Source organism: Poeciliopsis prolifica, unplaced genomic scaffold (assembly GCF_027474105.1).
Source record: "Poeciliopsis prolifica strain line A6 unplaced genomic scaffold, Auburn_PproV2 SCAFFOLD053, whole genome shotgun sequence".
NCBI lineage: Eukaryota > Metazoa > Chordata > Actinopteri > Cyprinodontiformes > Poeciliidae > Poeciliopsis > Poeciliopsis prolifica.
The window spans coordinates 3,455,931-3,472,846 of record NW_026562428.1 but is presented as its reverse complement, the minus strand read 5'-3'; the positions used below and the strand labels follow the sequence as shown (position 1 = coordinate 3,472,846).

At 39.8% G+C, this 16,916-nt stretch overlaps 1 protein-coding gene across 1 annotated transcript in view; it reads right to left on the bottom strand.

Moving 5' to 3' along the window:
• Window positions 1-304: 304 nt before the first annotated feature.
• Window positions 305-16,916, bottom strand: part of LOC129378672 (collagen alpha-1(XXVIII) chain-like) — a 52,697-nt gene continuing 36,085 nt past the window's right edge. The window contains exons 15-36 of the mRNA XM_055059063.1: window positions 15,383-15,451; window positions 14,715-14,783; window positions 14,140-14,208; window positions 13,759-13,827; window positions 13,131-13,202; window positions 12,983-13,051; window positions 12,446-12,517; window positions 12,276-12,344; window positions 10,978-11,046; window positions 10,702-10,770; window positions 10,279-10,347; window positions 9,650-9,718; window positions 7,918-7,986; window positions 7,743-7,811; window positions 7,570-7,650; window positions 7,373-7,408; window positions 7,249-7,285; window positions 6,530-7,087; window positions 3,898-4,124; window positions 3,611-3,809; window positions 2,472-2,666; window positions 305-2,377 (exon numbers count right to left, since the gene is read on the bottom strand). Of these exons, the coding sequence (XP_054915038.1) occupies window positions 2,370-2,377; window positions 2,472-2,666; window positions 3,611-3,809; window positions 3,898-4,124; window positions 6,530-7,087; window positions 7,249-7,285; window positions 7,373-7,408; window positions 7,570-7,650; window positions 7,743-7,811; window positions 7,918-7,986; window positions 9,650-9,718; window positions 10,279-10,347; window positions 10,702-10,770; window positions 10,978-11,046; window positions 12,276-12,344; window positions 12,446-12,517; window positions 12,983-13,051; window positions 13,131-13,202; window positions 13,759-13,827; window positions 14,140-14,208; window positions 14,715-14,783; window positions 15,383-15,451 (2,313 nt within the window). The 3' untranslated portion in view covers window positions 305-2,369. The remainder of the gene's footprint in view (window positions 2,378-2,471; window positions 2,667-3,610; window positions 3,810-3,897; window positions 4,125-6,529; window positions 7,088-7,248; window positions 7,286-7,372; window positions 7,409-7,569; window positions 7,651-7,742; window positions 7,812-7,917; window positions 7,987-9,649; window positions 9,719-10,278; window positions 10,348-10,701; window positions 10,771-10,977; window positions 11,047-12,275; window positions 12,345-12,445; window positions 12,518-12,982; window positions 13,052-13,130; window positions 13,203-13,758; window positions 13,828-14,139; window positions 14,209-14,714; window positions 14,784-15,382; window positions 15,452-16,916) is intronic.

Below are 16,916 nucleotides of genomic sequence, written 5' to 3'. Positions count from 1 at the left end.
TACAGTGCTTAACATTTCACATGATCTAATTAGCTCCAATCCTGCCATAAGTTGCATTACACGTTCACATTCACAATCCGGGAAAAAATATTACTTCATGAAAGGTTTTGTTTATCATAACGCGTGATTTCCTCATTATCTGCATGTTGCATACGCTTTGTTTTCTTGTTGCCCATCTTAGCGTTAATTAGCAGACACTGGAGAGACACGCTGAGCTATAATTGGACCTGAAAAGTTTCTAGTGTGGAAGTTGTGAGAAAAAACAGATAAATCGCACAAACAAGAGGCAATTTCCACAAATCAGCAAGATGAGGTTTTTTTTATTTCCTGTGCGCATGTCTCAAAACAATGCAGTCGGAGATTTTCATTTTAGATTAAGAAACATGTTTCCTTTCGTTGCGGACATAAATGACGTCTGGTTGCTTGCAGCCACATCTTCCCTGTGAAATGGTAATAGATGCCAGAAATAAAAGTGTCTGGATCGATAGCCGCCTATTTGATTCGGTCTTATTTCCGCAGCCTGATGATGAAGTTTGAGGAGGCCGTAGAGTTGGGCAACATTTCTCTGGCGGACTGCACTAAAGATAGATCAGACTGCGCCACATGTCGAGGAGTCGCTAAAATGTAATTCAAGCAGAAGGAGTACGTGAGCGAGCTCTGCTGCTTCCTTAAAGCTACAATGATATTTAGGAAAAATGTGATTGTGTTGCAGTTGCACTGATTTCCATATGTTTAACAGGGATTTTGTATGACAGAAAGTTAACTTGTAAGGTGGAAGGAATTCAATAGCTCTCACTTTGTTGGCTCTAGCTCAGTCAGATTAAACGTAGATTTTTAATTGAATTTCAATCCGGACTTTGACAAGGCCATTGTAGCATATGCATGTGCTTCTATCTAAATTATTTCATTGCATATTGAAATGAAGAAACTAAATTAATTATTAATTATTTTAAATTTAAAGGCTATTGTTGCAGGAAGATTGGATGCTATATTAATATGAATTTTAATCACAAAATGTACTCCGCCACCTGAAATATTAATCATTAACGAGCATTTCACATATTTTAATTAATATCTGGTTTATTTCAATGGTCGATACTTTTAACCAAGCATTAAACAGTACAGTAAAGTACGCATTTCTGCGGTCAGTACATCTGGGTATCATAAAAACAAACACCCTCCAGCTGAACTTGAAGGTTCAAATTCAGAGGCATGAACACGAGTTGCCCAGTAGAGGGCGATATGTGCGCCACTTTAACAGTTTACCTGAAATGGTAGAAAGGATAGAGGAAAATAAGTCACATTTTATATTATCAAAAAAAAATTGTACACAATTATTTCACAAAGAGAAAGTTTTTAATAATGTTTGCACATCAAAGTCGTCTTTCATGTTCTTTTAGTTTGCGTTTTCCATGAGTTTTAAAAGATTTTGCCTTAGACTCTCGTCTTTTTTTTTTTTTTTTTTACGTTAAAGTTATGAACCAGATGAATGTAAAATATTTGACTCTAATTCGAGTCCTGAAGGCGGAGCTACATCCAACCGGTCGCTTCGTACAGCTGAATGGTTGCCATGGGAGATTAAAGGCTTTCTCAAACGCGTATGAAATAATCAAAGCATCACTCCAGCTGTGTTTTTGATAAGGGAATAACAACCTAACATTGTGTAAAGCTACAAAAAGTTGATTTTACATAATACTGCCCCTTTAATACACGTCTTAATTTAGTTGTGTGGACAAAACAAATGGACCAAATGTGAACTGAGGTGTCTTTTTTCTAGATCTTAGTGTTACATGAATCAGCATAATGTGGCTTACAAGACTGAGATTGCAATCTCACCTACTATTGATCAGGCTTAACATCCTGAAAGCAAATAATAAAAAATTAACAAATGAAGGAAGATTCAAGACTTTTAAAATACTGCTGACATAAGTTATAAAAGTGAACCTCTGTTACTGGCTCTGACTGTTGGAACCTAAATAAATGCACTTACAGATAGTTTGGCTTTACACCATATTGATTCACTGATGCCGCTTGTTAAGTTGCAGAGTAACGATTGTCCACGTTGTGCAAACAGTTTGGTTTTTTTTCCACCATCTTCACAGCTCTCATTGAGTATGAGGGGGAAAAAACGTAATGAAGTGGAGGTGAAAGCTCATTGGTATACCTGAGTAGAAATGATCACCAAAAAATACCAAAACATGAAAACGTCTAACTCTTTTTTACAAAATCATTTTTGTGTAAAGTCACAAAATAAAAAAATAAAATAAAAATAAACTGGTGTGAGTGGGTTTTGCCTGAGAAATTTTGACCCGACTTTCTGCAATCTGGTGGAAAATTGAAGAAGAAGAAGAAACAGAAGATGCCTTCACTCAGCCTCCTGCAGAAAACACGACAACCAGGAAGGTTAACAGCTCAAAACTTAAAATCTGTGGTAACATTTTAACAAAACAAGAATGTCAAAGTAGGAGCACCTGCGACTCTGGACACCACACATGTTCTCTTGCACTCCTCCTCGGTGTCGAAGCGGTTCCTGTTGCCGCCGCAGCCTCCGTACCAGAACTGGGCGCAAGCGTTGGCCTGCTTGTCGTAGTACCACCGGATGTTATATTCTCGACATGATCCTTGGTCCAGAACCAGCCTGCAGCGAGGGTCCAGGGGCACGGTCTCTGCGGGAAAACGTCACGCGATAAGAGGTAAAATACACACGCGGAAAAAAAAGAAGAAAAAAAGAAATGGCTGTGGTAGAAATCCACCCCCAGAGTGACCATATCCGCTCCGGTTCTTCAGGAAGGAGCTGCTTCCACAATAATAGCCGCAGTACTTCAAAAATAATTGGCCTCGCTGTTCCTCGCTTCGCTGCACGCGCAGCATGGAGGATACATCAAGCGAAGCTGTGTCCTTTCTGCCACCGGCTCACTAAAACACACCGGCCCGCTGCTTTACAGGAGATTCTAATCGTGTCGCCTCACCGCAGGGGTTCCAGCGTCCCCCTGTAATGATTCTGACTAACTGTCAGAGGTGGAGAGTTTTAGTGTTGTGTTATTAGCAGTTGTTGCTGCTTCGCTTTGCATGCGATTATCGCAGCTGTGCCTGCTTGGTGGGAATTCTCCGTTTCACTTCATGTCTGAATAGTAAAGAATGAAAAATTGGTGCATTTAAAACTGTAAAAAAAAAAAGTAAAACTTTCTTGTGTCTATTGTGCAGAAGAGAATTAAAAACTCTTTTTCTTAGTACAATGTCAGAATTCTGTAGACAGAAAAAAGGAGTAAATATCTGCAACCAATCTCAGAAATTTTGAGATTAATCTGAGAAATTTTCTAGAATAAAAACAAGAAACTTTCTCAGATTGAAAAAATCTAAAATTTGTGAGAATTAACTAAACTTTTGAGATGGATATTCTACAAAACGATATAGAAGTTTCTAACTTTGAACTTTTGGAAATTTTCCGAGTTCAGAATTTTCCTGGGTTTTTTTCCGGGAAAATTTCTGAGATTTGTCGAAAAGGTTTTTCGGTGGAAATGTGCTCCTTAATACGGTGCTGTGGAATTCTGAGTTTGAAGTCAGATTTCTGAGAGGAAATTCAACATTCTGAGATTCAGGGAGTTTGTACCTTTGGGCAGAGCTGGCCTTGGCGGGGGAACGTACGCTACAGAACCACCTGAGGATGACGTGTTTGTAGAAGATGAGGAAGATGAGCCCCCTCTGGCAGGAGGCGGAGTTTTGTAGTCGGAGGTGCCGCGGTTAAACGTGTCCCCGCGTTCACTTCCTGAGGCGGTTAGCACTGCAGTCACGCGATGCCCTCCTCCACCCTGAGGGAAGAAAAACAAAAATCAAAGATCAATGAGAGTTTAAAGAGATTTAATGATATCCATGTTTGTTTGTTGCAGAGTTCTGTACATGAACAGTGCTGGATCCTTTACTGCCATGGCTGTGGGTGCCAACACCAGCCTGCTGGCCGCCGAGATGGTCCTGCTGAGTTATGGGCTTGTGACCATAGCCACCGGTGGCGTAGCTCCCAGTGATCCGGTTGCCGTTGTAGCCGTTGTTTCCGTTCGTTATCCGGTTGTATATCAGGGCTCCGTTTTCGTCCTCACAGAACTGACTGACCAGCTTGGACTCGAGAGCTGCAGAAGCAAAAACACACAGAGGAGGATGATGAAGGAGCGCTTCCAGGTCTGTCGGATGAGTTTCAGGGAATTCATGTCGTCACTGCAGAATATTATACAAGCATGGCTTTTTGAGTTGGGAAAAGTTCTGTTTGGGTTTCAGATTCTTGGAATACACCACCATTAAACATAAGAAATGTTACAAAATATTTCTTATAAAATCACTCAAGCCAGTGGAGTCCAAGTTTTTTTCCATTCTGAGAAAAAAAAATGTTAATTTGAGAACACTGAAAGGCCACACCTTTCTAAAATTAAAACTGAAAGGATTCATTTTGTATCATTTTCATCACTTCAACAAATCACTAAATAGACAATATTTTAATAAAACAAAAATCGTAGAAAAGGAATCTGTAAATAACTGTCAATATACAATATAAGCAGCGTCTTGCATCATTGCCGTTTCAAATGATACGTAAATATTTTTTACGGCTTCTTTTTATGCTTTATTATCCTGATATTTTAAATCCCTTAGCATTAGTCTGCTAAGGGATTACAAAGGAAAATTAGCCTCTCCTTGGCTAAATCTGGCATATTTACGTGACGTATTCATGTTGATTAATATGGCATGTTATGTGAATTCATAAATTCACATACCCTGGGGTAAATAAAAAAATGAGCTGAACATTTTTATTAATTTCACACTCAAACATTAGCTGATTAACAGTATTTTGTATCAAAATATTTCAATTTCAAAGCCACAATGATGTCCGTCGTGCCAAAACGACTCAAATTATTTGCTTCTGCAGGAAAATCAAGGCACACAGCTCCGCCCCTCTCCCACTTGTTACCAGAACACCAGCCAGCTGGCTGGGATGAAGTTACTGAGCTATCAAAGAGTAGCACCGTAAATATAACGTAGCCTAAAGCACTTGGAGGATGACCATCTGGGGAGGAGGATGGTTTGCGTTTGTGTTAGCCTTAGCATAAAACATTGCTCTCTGGCTACATTCACGTTTCCACAAACACAGCCTCCATCGTTCACCGCTGCCAACGGTGGACAGCAGAGCCAAGCAAAGGCCTGATCCCTTCACTGAGCCACAACAGGACAGTTTATCCAGCAAATCATGTAGGATGACTTCTATTGCTACTGTTTTGACACTCAAGTCAGAATAAAGTAAAGTAATGTGAAGTAATTTTTTTTTTAAACGGTTAAATAACCAAGATTTTCAAGAAATCCTGCAAAGAATTCACTTTTCCTTTTTTTTTGTAACACATTTAGCTTTAGGATCCCCTATATTACTGAATTCTAACCTTTATCAAAATCCTATAAAATAACAAAACAGAGAATCTATCAGTTATCGTAGTTGACATTTTATTTGCATTTCTCTCGCTTTGTTTTTGAAAGTAAGCATGTCAGTGTTAGCAGAGAATGGGGAGAAATTCCAGGGTTTCTAGATAGAATTGCTTGCATTCGTTGGTTTGATCACCAAGCACAACAGTTGAATGTATCAAGAAAAGCTAATTTAGGGGAAGCTAAGAGTGCTAAATGTTTTCAAAGTTATCAAAAGAGTTGAAAGATTAGCTTCACTACTAGCGCTTTAGCGGGATGTCATTCTCAATTGAGTAAAATTATGCAGAGAAGGAAAAAGGATACAAAGCTTTCAGTAATTGTTACCAAAATTCTGAAAGCGCATCAGGGATTCATACTCGGGCCCCCTTTATTTTAGTACCCCATACAAATGCATACATTTTGCTGCCAATCATCAGAAAACATGCAATAAGTAAACACCAGTAGTTTAGGCCTCATTTTTAACCATATTTTCATTTCATCATCCACATGTCTTCTTTAGAGCTTGCCATGAACTCTAAGGTTCTGACACCAAATGCTTTGTTTAGGTGACTTCCACCTCTGAGAAAGTCACTAAACAGAAACCAAATTAAAATTTATGGGGTAATGCGCTGTGCGCTAAGATAGAGTGTGACATAGAGATGAGATACAAAAGGAAGACAGCTGCAGAAGCAGCAGGGGCAGGAGTGCAGTGAGAGCAGAGGCACTGCATGGTGGGCCGTCACTTTGGAGAAATCTGATGCTCAGTAGAGCCTGATAATCACAAATGTGAATGTAGTTAAAACACTAAATGGTTTTGAAAGGCCTGGAAGAGGATTGTGATAGTTTGAGTATCACGCTAGGTAAAAAAGAAAAACAAAACAGAAAAGTAGCAAAGACGTCTGAAGGAGTTCCTCCACTCAGGTGGAAAATCTGACTGACGAGAGTAAAAGTGAGATTTTATTACGATACGATTATGTCTTTGCGTACAAGTTTATTCTGGTTTTTAGTTGTTTTTTTTCTCCATTGCAATATTTAAATATTTGTTTGTAAAAAAAAAAAAAAAAACAACCAAAAAACAAAAAAGGTAAATCACCTGGCAAAGTGTTGAAGTCATCGATCAGGAACATGTGCTCGCTGTCTGGGTCCGACGCGATCAGGTTGAGCTCTCTCAGGAAGTCGGTCTGCGTTGGATCGGACGTGTTCAGAATCCCCAGGGCAAACATCTCGATGTTGGCAGCGTGGGCTTCCCGCACGGCTATATCCAGCTTGACCGGCTCCCGTTTGTCCGTCTGCCCGTCTGTAATCACAATGGCCACCTTGCTGACGCCGAGGCGGGAGCTATAGAAGGCTTCCTGTGTGGCTTTCCGGATGGCTGTCCCAGTATAGGTGCCCTCGCCCATGTACGGGATGTTCCTGATGGCCTCCTTGATGTCCTCTTTGGTGGTGTAGCGGGCCAAGTTGAACACCAATTTCACCTCCAAGCTGTACAATATCAAACCGATCCTTGTGGCGTTGCGGCCTACCGTGACCCGATCCACCAGAGTGGTCACAAAACGCTTTATGATCTCAAAGTTCTCGGGCCCCACGCTCTCTGAGCTGTCAATGACAAACACCAACTCCATGGGCCTCTCCTTACACTTGATCCCACATCCTAGAATGAGATCATGGCTGAAATGTCACTTTTGACAAGGATTAGTAGGTGAAATCTGATCTAACCATCTGCAGATAAGGCAAGACAGAAGCGAAACCCTCTCCAGTTACATTTTCGCTGCTAATGCAATACGTACAAGCCAAAGATCAGAAGATACTTACCACAGATCTCTTTGATCATTCGAATGATGTCCTCTCTCTGAAATTCATACATTGTCAGAACATGAGCTCATAAGTGGCCATGGTAAATAACTGATGAGAAATAATAGTCAGGAGTGGGACTCACCGTGAGGCCTGCTTCCCCTTTTATGCCCGGAAGACCCTAAGATAAGGATGCAATGAGCTCAATCAGGAAGAAAACTGTCAAATGTAATCTTAAATAGGAGGAAGCCTTGGATCTACATCACAACCAGAACACAATCAAGTGCTCAAATAAATTTTTTCAGGCTCGATGTAATTGCAGAAAATCAAACCATCACTCACAGGTTGCCCCGGGATTCCCGAGTCTCCCATTTCTCCCTTGAATCCTTTAAGCCCCCTCTCTCCTGACGAGCCCCGGTCACCCTGACGCATAAATCAAAACAACAATGGCAATGAGCCTTTACAGGTGACCCCAGATCATCACGTGGAAGTTTTAGGACAACATGTTGACTGACTTTGGCTCCTGGGAAGCCCTCTCCAGGTACACCTCTGGGTCCGGTCACGCCCTGGGCCCCCTGTTCGCCCTGAAGCACAAACAATGTTCAAATAGTAAGTCACAAGGTCATATTTAACCCCTAAATGAAATGCATAAAAATATCCCTTAAGAGTCAATTCATAAAGGCAGGCTACCTTGGGGCCTTGAAGTCCTAGTCCCTGTGGCCCTGTTGGGCCAGGTGGACCTGGTCGCCCGGGATTACCCTGCAAAAACATCACATTCTGCCACTACTACCGAACCATATCACTCAAATATGCACATTTACAGTCTGGGAATATATAACTTTATTGGTACAGAAACACTTTACAAAGATGATAATTTAAATAAAATAAATGTTTTAGTTGATTTCCCGTTCTTAATCCCAAAATCGCCTTTAGAAAACAAAGAGTGTCGCTGGTTGGCCTTGTGTGAAAAGGAAATTGCCAAACTATAATAACTGGTTGTGACATCCCAGGTGGCAAAACAATAGCAAGCAATGAGTCTTCTATGTCAATGTAGAGATGTTTTGGTCATTGCATAATCCAAGATAAAAGCAATACCAATAAAATACCACCACCTTATTGAACTATTAGGTTCATGTCCTCTTTCTCAAATACTTTATCAGTGCTTTGGCACAGGAGACACAGCTTTCAAAGAAATCTACTTCCATCTCTTCAGTCCAGGTGAACTCCAAAGAAATTTCAGCAGTAAGATCTAAATCTTAGATAAAGCTATTAAAGTTAGCTTAAAATAAAAACCCATCTTTCCCAGCATGACTCGTGTCTAACATCATTTAGTCAGCATGAACCACGCCTGACATCTGTCGTAGTAATGTGCTTCCACACTCTGTTCTGCCTTTGGTAACTTTACCCAAGTCCCTAATTAAATCTTGTCCACTGCAAATGAGTGTGGAAGCGCTCCAGCCTGCAGAGGCACCGGTCTGAAGCCCACGGGGGACAAGGGTGGGATCTGTGAGGACAGACGGGGTGTTGTTCAATCAATGCCTGTTAGGACAAGTGTTCCTCATCATACAAGTGTCAGTGGAGATTCACACCCTGCTCTCATGATAGTGCTGTCGGGGTGATTATATAAAATACGCTGAACAAATGAAGAGGTGGACAATATGTTTGCATGTGTGATGAAGCGGCATTGAACCTTAATGAATACGATGCACAAAGTGAATTAGATGGGGTTTTTTGATAAGTTTCACATTTGTCCAATTTGAAGGTTTCATAACCTAAACACAGGATGATTGTGGGGAAAGAAGGAAATGTTTGGAGGTTTTCCACATGTTAAAATCCGGAAAGTGTGGCACATCTCTCCTGGTTTATGGGACCACGTTTTGCTGGACTTACAGTTTACATTTCAATGACATTGTCTGTAAACTGCAGAGGTGGGCACTTTTACCTAAAAAGTTACCATTAACACCAACATGATATTGAGCATAAGCTAATGCCAACGCGACAACGTCAATTCAAAACGTATCAGCTCCTGAAAGAGCACAACCCTCAAGCATTTACATGTGTTTATATCTTGTTCTCTGCTTTCTGCATTTTATTTTGTTCCTTATTTTCTTACTTGTTTGACACAAAGAGAAAAAATAGAGGTGCCAAATAAAAACTTCTCACCTAGCTTTTCAAATTTGTATTTGAAATTTAAATCTCTCTATAACTTAACTTCACATTTAAGTTATTTTTTGTTGCCCAATCAGATATTTTGAGGTTTATGGTTGAAATTGGAAGAATGTCAAATCCTAAAATCCTGCTTTCAAGTCCTGGTTGCGGGTTTTCAGTTCAAACTTTGTCATTTTGAAGGTTAGGAGAAAGTTAAGAATGGAAATCCAACACTTGAATGAAAACAAAGATATCAAAATGGCTGTGAATCTACCGGAGGTCCCTGGACGCCTTCCCCTGGCGGTCCGGGCAAACCTGGCAGCCCTCGGAATCCAATGTCCCCCTGAAAAAGTCGTGAAACGTGCAAGATGCTCAGCAGGAATACTGAAACTGCTGACCCAAGTACAGAGCAAAAACATTTAATAGAAATTTTATTTATATTCACTAAAAACTTGAGACGCAATACGACATTGGCTGGCCACCATACTTGCCCTGGACAGAAACTCAAAAGTCCAATGTTATCTTGATCAGAGAATTTTTAAAATAGATGGTAGCATTCAGGCGAGTGCTGGTCTTTTTGGTCCTTCCTCATTTTCTGTTTCAGTCGTTTCATTCACAACTTTGAGTACAAAGTTGCCATTGGATGTTTGTTAGATTTGTAAAGAAATTAATTAATTTGGAGACAAACTTAGTAGGAAACTGGAGGACCAAACATTTAGATGTTTGGAAACCAGACAGTTCTTAAACCAGAGCCTGGAAAGTGGCCACAATAAAGATTTCTGGAGGAACCCTTAATTTTAATGGCTCCAAAAGTTTACTCTCTCCCTTAAATGGGAATTCTTTGGGGTCTAGAGCTCATAATGGGAGGTTGTTGGTTTCCCTCTGATTCTGACATATTCTCACCTTTGGTCCCGGGATGCCCACGCCCTCTGGCCCGGGTTCTCCAGGAAGCCCCGGCAGACCAGGAGGACCCTAAACAACCAATCCACAGAATGTTATCCAGCTTTTCTATCCCATACTCATTTTGTTTACACTTCTAACAATAATGACGAATCGAGATTTCTACAAAACAGTCAGTAAAATATGATATCTCAACAACTAAACATGTATGTGGGGGGATTTGTTTTTCTAGATGAGGATTTGCCTGACTATAAATCTCGCCTCTTTGTCTCTGTTCTGAGTGTTTGCTGCAGGTTGTACGGAACATCTTCTGAAACATTTGGGTAATAAATGTCTAACAGACTGATAAAAGTGGGAAACATGAGAGAGGCCATAACATAAATCTGGGCTTAATGTGTGATGAATGGTTTGATTTGGTTTGTTCACCATGGGGCCGGGATAGCCGTCTCCTTTGGGGCCAAATGGACCTGCGGGGCCCGGGTCACCTCGATCGCCCTAAAACAGAACAAGAAGGATGATATTGAATCCAACAGTTTACAACAAAATGTTTCACTTCTTCCAGTTCGAGGTAGCTCATAATTGATTTTTAAAATAAATGCTGTTGAGTCATGACATATTTGTTTATCCAAGCCTACAGTTTTTTTTAAAAAATTATTTCCATTTTAGTTCAATTTTAAGCACCAAAAAGAGCAAATTTATTACCTTTGGGCCAGGCAGTCCAAAGCCAGTCTCGCCGATTGGACCAGGAGGTCCACCTGGTCCAGGATCACCCTATAACGTTTTAAGACATGAACTTTTCAGATTAAGTTGGCAAAGATACACACTACATTTACTTAACTGTTTTAACTAGGTCCTATTTTTCAATCTTTCATTATTGTGAAAGAATTGTTAAAATTGTTTATTTTCTGCATTTTTTTTGCCTTCAAGTACAGAAAAATTTGGAAAGTCAGATATGTGTGAAAGAAATGGAGTGGTGTTACAAAACTTTCATTTTCTGCCCACTTGCTTTTCAAACAAAAAGTTATGGAATATATACTGTGGTTTTTGAATTGTGAATATGTTTGAAATAACGGAGATAAGTCATGATGAAAAAGGAAGAATATAAATGTACCTACCAGCAATTAGTTCGATTGTTGCGAATAGAGTTATTACAGTTTTATATTAGAAGTTTCTGAAATGTTTAGTATGATGAGTAACCATGTCAACTAAATGCTTATTTCTATGTATGCAAAGCTTTGTTATTAAGCTCTACAAGTCCGAATATCCATCGGTGTTTTTAAGGGATGGAGTCTGGTGTCCACAGTCCTAAAGCTTCACTAGCTCCCCCTTCAGGTCATTTTGGCGTACTTAAAGTGAACTGGAAAGAAAACACATCATTCTAGGGTAAAAGTCTCAAAATACATCAAGCTAAACCCTTCTTGCTGTAGAACAAATTTGCTTCCGTTTGCAAAATGCCTAGATGACGATCATATGTCGAAAATACATTTTTATAAAGGACACCAAGTGCAGCATTAAGCATCCACACCCATACTTCAAATATCATTCTTCAAGTTATTTAATGTTTAATTCTGACATTTTGGTGTTTAGTTGGGTGTTACTAGCTTAGTAAGTTTGTTGATTAAAGTATTTTAAGTGGAAGGTTTAACTATGGTTGTAAATAAACAGAAGTCACTGACATTATTCTGTATATCTGTTAGAAAACTTCAGTGCTCTGTATTTAATATCTAAGCTTTACCAATCAGGAATTTATTTTCAGAGGACCTCTATTACAGCTTTTGCTAATGATGAACCTCACCCCAGTTTTCCTTCTTTCCCTATATTGTACACTATGGGAATTTGATTAGGAATAATATTTTCACCACTCCTACCAAGACATATTTGCGAACAAGTGATAATTGCTTTCACTGAAAACGAACTGGCATATAATCATCACCAAAGTACAAATTGGAAAAAATATGCAGGAATTGCATGCTTGCATTTTCAGAACTGAAAGCGCATACCTTGGGTCCAGTGATGAAACGTCCCGGTGGTCCAGAGGAACCGGGCCGACCCTGTGACCCTGGTTCTCCCTGAGTAGAGATTCAACCGCATCATTAATTCTCAAACATTAATTAGCATATTGGTCTTTATCATGTCAGACGATTTTAATAACGGCTCAAAGGTTTCCTACCTTTGGTCCAGAGGGTCCAGCAATGCCAGGCGGACCTGTCAACCCTCTTATTCCTCTTTGGCCTTGGTCACCCTGAGCAAAAATGTCAGGAATATGGTTGCTCATGTGATAATTATAACCCTATACTCATAATTGACCTAGGAGTGAGGGGCTGCGCACCAAGTGTGTCTGTTGGCCAAATTATGATCCCTGCACAAATACCTCCAATTCTTTTAACTTTTAACATTTTTTAACACAAAACCTTCACTACCACTTGCGTACTTTATGCAGGAGACTTCTTTCTTTTAGAAAAAAGGGTCCAGAGTGGGAAAAAAAATAAGAAAGTGAATATGAAAATGCTAAAAGGTACACAATGAATAAAGGATAAAAATTATATTAAATTCTTTGAGATTGCAATAAAAAGCCAAAACATTCATGTCCAATATGTTGCTAGGGACCATGTCCGTTGTGGCATAAGCAAACAATCCTCCACAACAAGCACATCAAGAAATCACATCATATTGAAAAATATAAGGAAGGAAACCTGAAACTGTTTACCTTTTCTCCCTGAGTGCCAATCCCAGGCGCGCCTTCTGGACCTCTAAAACCAACGGCTCCTGGTTCACCCTGAAGCCAAAACACGCCGACATTCAACAAACTTGTCGTTCACTTCTTACAGAGGTCGAGAGGAAATCCATCCAGCTACCTTTTGTCCTGGCGCTCCGTCCTCTCCAGGAAGTCCAGGCAAACCCGACAGTCCTGGTGATCCTGGTTCACCCTACAGAAAGGTTTCTGGGTCTTTTCAAGTGTTTGGACGACTGCAGACGTTAACGCCACTTTAAACTTAGGCCACATTCACACCAGACAATGACCAAACTATTAAATGAAATACCAGAGAGAACAAGGATGGTGTTTGGAGGTCTTTGAAGACACAGATACAGAAAACAAGAGCACTCTCCTGTATTTTGTAAGGCTGCTAAGAGGCAGATGAAATGCTGGTGTTTTCGTCTTCACGGTAAGGCTGAAACTGATGGTTGGGGAGTTGAAACCTCCCATGTTTCAATTCAGCAGACTGGTAGGAAATATCCAGATCACTTTCTGCTACCTTTGTTGGTAGCACTGTAGTAGAATGGCCATAAAAGCAGCAAAAACACAACCCCCAAAACATACTATTCAGAGTGCCTTTACATCAAAATCAAGGTTCCATTTTAGATTCAGAGGAACGGTGGAGCAGATCCAAAAGAACAGAGTGGTCTTGATCCAGTGTGAATGAGACCTTACATCCTAGCACATTGATTTATGTTGATTTTTAATGAAAAAGAACAGCGACACACCTTGGCACCGGGCTCGCCAGCTCCTCTTTCTCCTGGGGCCCCCACTTCTCCTGGCAGCCCTTGGTCTCCCTGTGTGGGATAAAGTTCATTGTTTCAAATGCGTTTGCAATGCTAGAATGCTATTGCTTAATGCTGAAAACTGGTATCGTCATCCTCTGCGTTATTTACTAAAATGTACTCAATTAACTTAGATTTTAATAAGTAAATTTTCAGTTTGAGTCTTGTCCTTGTTTTAAATCAACTAATGCAGTGAAGGAAAACCAGCAACTCCACAGGTTCTTTATCTCTGTTACAAGCTTTGCTGGATTAAAACATATTTCGTGATGCAACAAGTAAATTCAATTTTGATCAAAATAATGTGTAGGGTTGGTGAGGACAAACCTTGGGTCCAGAAAAGCCCTCTCCCGGTGGGCCTCTTATTCCAGGTGGCCCCCTGGGGCCCTCTGTTCCCTGAAGGGAAGATAGAAAGAAATTAAAGACAAGGCAATATGAATTTATTTAAATTTAGGCAATGCATTTATTTCAATGATACATTAAAATTTTAATGCATATAAAATTGACATTTAATTTTAAATTCTAAAATTTAAATGATCAAGTTTCCCTGCAAAAAAACATCCAGGGTTCACAACCAAATAAAAGCTTGGATTTTGCTTATACAGCTAAATTCTAGGTGTTCTAAAACTAACCAGAGGGTTAGCTTCAAAGAGCCATGTCATGTTAAGATGTCACACAAAGATGCTCTTGTGTTTTATAAATTTACCATCGTCATATCATGGACTTTTGCTACTTGATGTTAGGGAATGTCATTCCCTGCTACTTGAACCCCCCACTTGATGACGTTTTGTTTGTTATGATGCACGTAAAGCACTTTGAAATGCCTTGCTGCTGAAATGTGATATACAAATAAAATTGATTGATTGTTTGATATATAGCACTTAGCTTAACCAACTTCATACCTTTTCTCCTTGGATGCCGAGACCTGGAAGGCCCAGGGGCCCTGGAAACCCTGGAGGGCCAAAATCCCCCTATAAGAAGGAAAGTTTTTAAAAAATGTATACCACATACATACTCAGTCAGGGAATCACCCTTCAGTTTCATCTACAACCTTTCATTATGTAGAACGTTTGAAAAGCACCCAACTTTATTTGTTCCATACAGATCTAGTTTGGATCTGTATGTATCCCCCTAACCCCCAATATCTTCATGCCATATAAATGCTAAAAAATATGTCTTGTGACTTATAAAAAATCAGTTTAATACTTTCAACCCATGTCTACATCTGGGAGTCGTAAGCTCTTCTGATACATGCGAGTAACTGCAACGCATTGCGACAAATGAACACCTTCCTTTTACACTGGTGTCTGAATGCGCTTAAGAGTGTTAATGCTCCCACATTCAACAGTCCAAACCATAAAACTGCAGTCCTCCTACACCATTCAAGCTGAAACCTCAATTCATAGCCTGTAGACTGTGACCTCCTATATAACGCCGTGTTCAGTGCATTTATCTGTAGCTCTGGCAACTTTTGGCCTCCTTCACAACAGGCCTTTAGCTTTCTCGCGTTCTCCGCTTTTGTGAAATCTTTTCAGCACGGCGCCTCATTTATGGCCTCTCTGTACTCTACCTTGTCTCCTTTGATTCCCAGGCCCGACTGTCCTCTGGGTCCCCGTGGTCCCTCTATGCCTCGCTCGCCCTGTGAAGGCGGACAGAGAAGTTATTGCGTTTTGACTTCTTGAGATATTAGATGTGTTCACAGGAATGGCAAAGCAAGACCACATGCCACATATCAGCAAAAGGGAGAGGAGGGAAAAAACTGATAGTTGCTTTCATAAAAGCTACATTCAGCCACATAAAAGCTTACCTTGAGTAACCTCTGTAATGTAATATTCACATAGAGCATATAGAACCACGTTTTATATGTGTACAGAGGGCAAGTAAAGAATTTATATTTCTGGCTAAAAGCTTTAGATTAAGTTTTCTGATTCCTGAAACAAAGAAGACCATAAATAAAAAAGAAACAGATATTCACAATTTCAATTTTCAGTCACTCAAAGCACCAAGCAATCAAGATGTAATACAGATGAAGTCAGCACCATCAGGTTCCCATCAGGTTCTGTGTATTAGTGATTTTAAAGTAGAAAACAAAAAAAAGACAATTCTTCTCAATTTACAAAGAGCCATAAGATTTTTAGAGGTGAACATTAATGTTTTTTTAAACTGTTTTTATAGATGCACATTATCTTAAAATGACAAATGATGTAAAATTGATATTTTTAGCTGTACGTCACGTTATGTTATTCCCTCCTCAGAATCATATCCAGAGTGTTGCCTTGATTCTTTCACACGTGTTCGGGAAATCCTGGCAAATACATAATACTGTCGCTTTGAATTGTTTAGCAGAAACAGAAGCAGGTCCCTGTCGCTGAAGCAGATTTACTGCACAGTTATTGAGGTAAACCGAGAACACAAAGGTCAAGCTCAGGAGGCTTTCCATAAATCACAGGGTGGTGGTCCAATTCCCTGCTTCCCCCAGGGTGCATACCAAGGTATTCCCCTGGAGGCACTGAAAATGTTTCTATTTGATATAAAACCATTAAATAACTGGGAAAAAAATTACAAGAAAAGGTCGAGCAAAAAAAAAAAATATTGACACAAGTTTGCTTCAACCAACAAGACTGTGAATGATTCAGCCACAAATGCGGCACAGAAAACAGTAATGGTTTCCATCAAACTACAGCTGTCCACCTGAAAGACAGAAATTAATTTACATTTAAAATTAATTACTTACTTTTAAAATTAATTAATTACTTTTAAAATCTACCTGGAGGAAATTTTACCAGCCTTCCAAGGATTTTTCAGAGTCGGGGAACAACAAAACGAAGCCACAACAAGACGTACAGTAATTAGCAAGGCCGCATTTGTATGTAGGCTTCCAGAAGTTTCAATTTATTGTCATGAATCCGCGATCGGAGATCACAGCAAAAGCGCTAATGATGTGTAAAAAAAAAAGAAGAAAAAAAAATGTATAAAGGGTTTTACTGCTGTGAATCTGGAGCTTGTCGGGGCAAGTGAAGAACGCTGCCGTAGAGCGAACGCCATCTGTGAGAATACAGCCAAGTGTGCTGTTGCAAAAAAAAAAAAAAAAAAAAAAAAAAAAA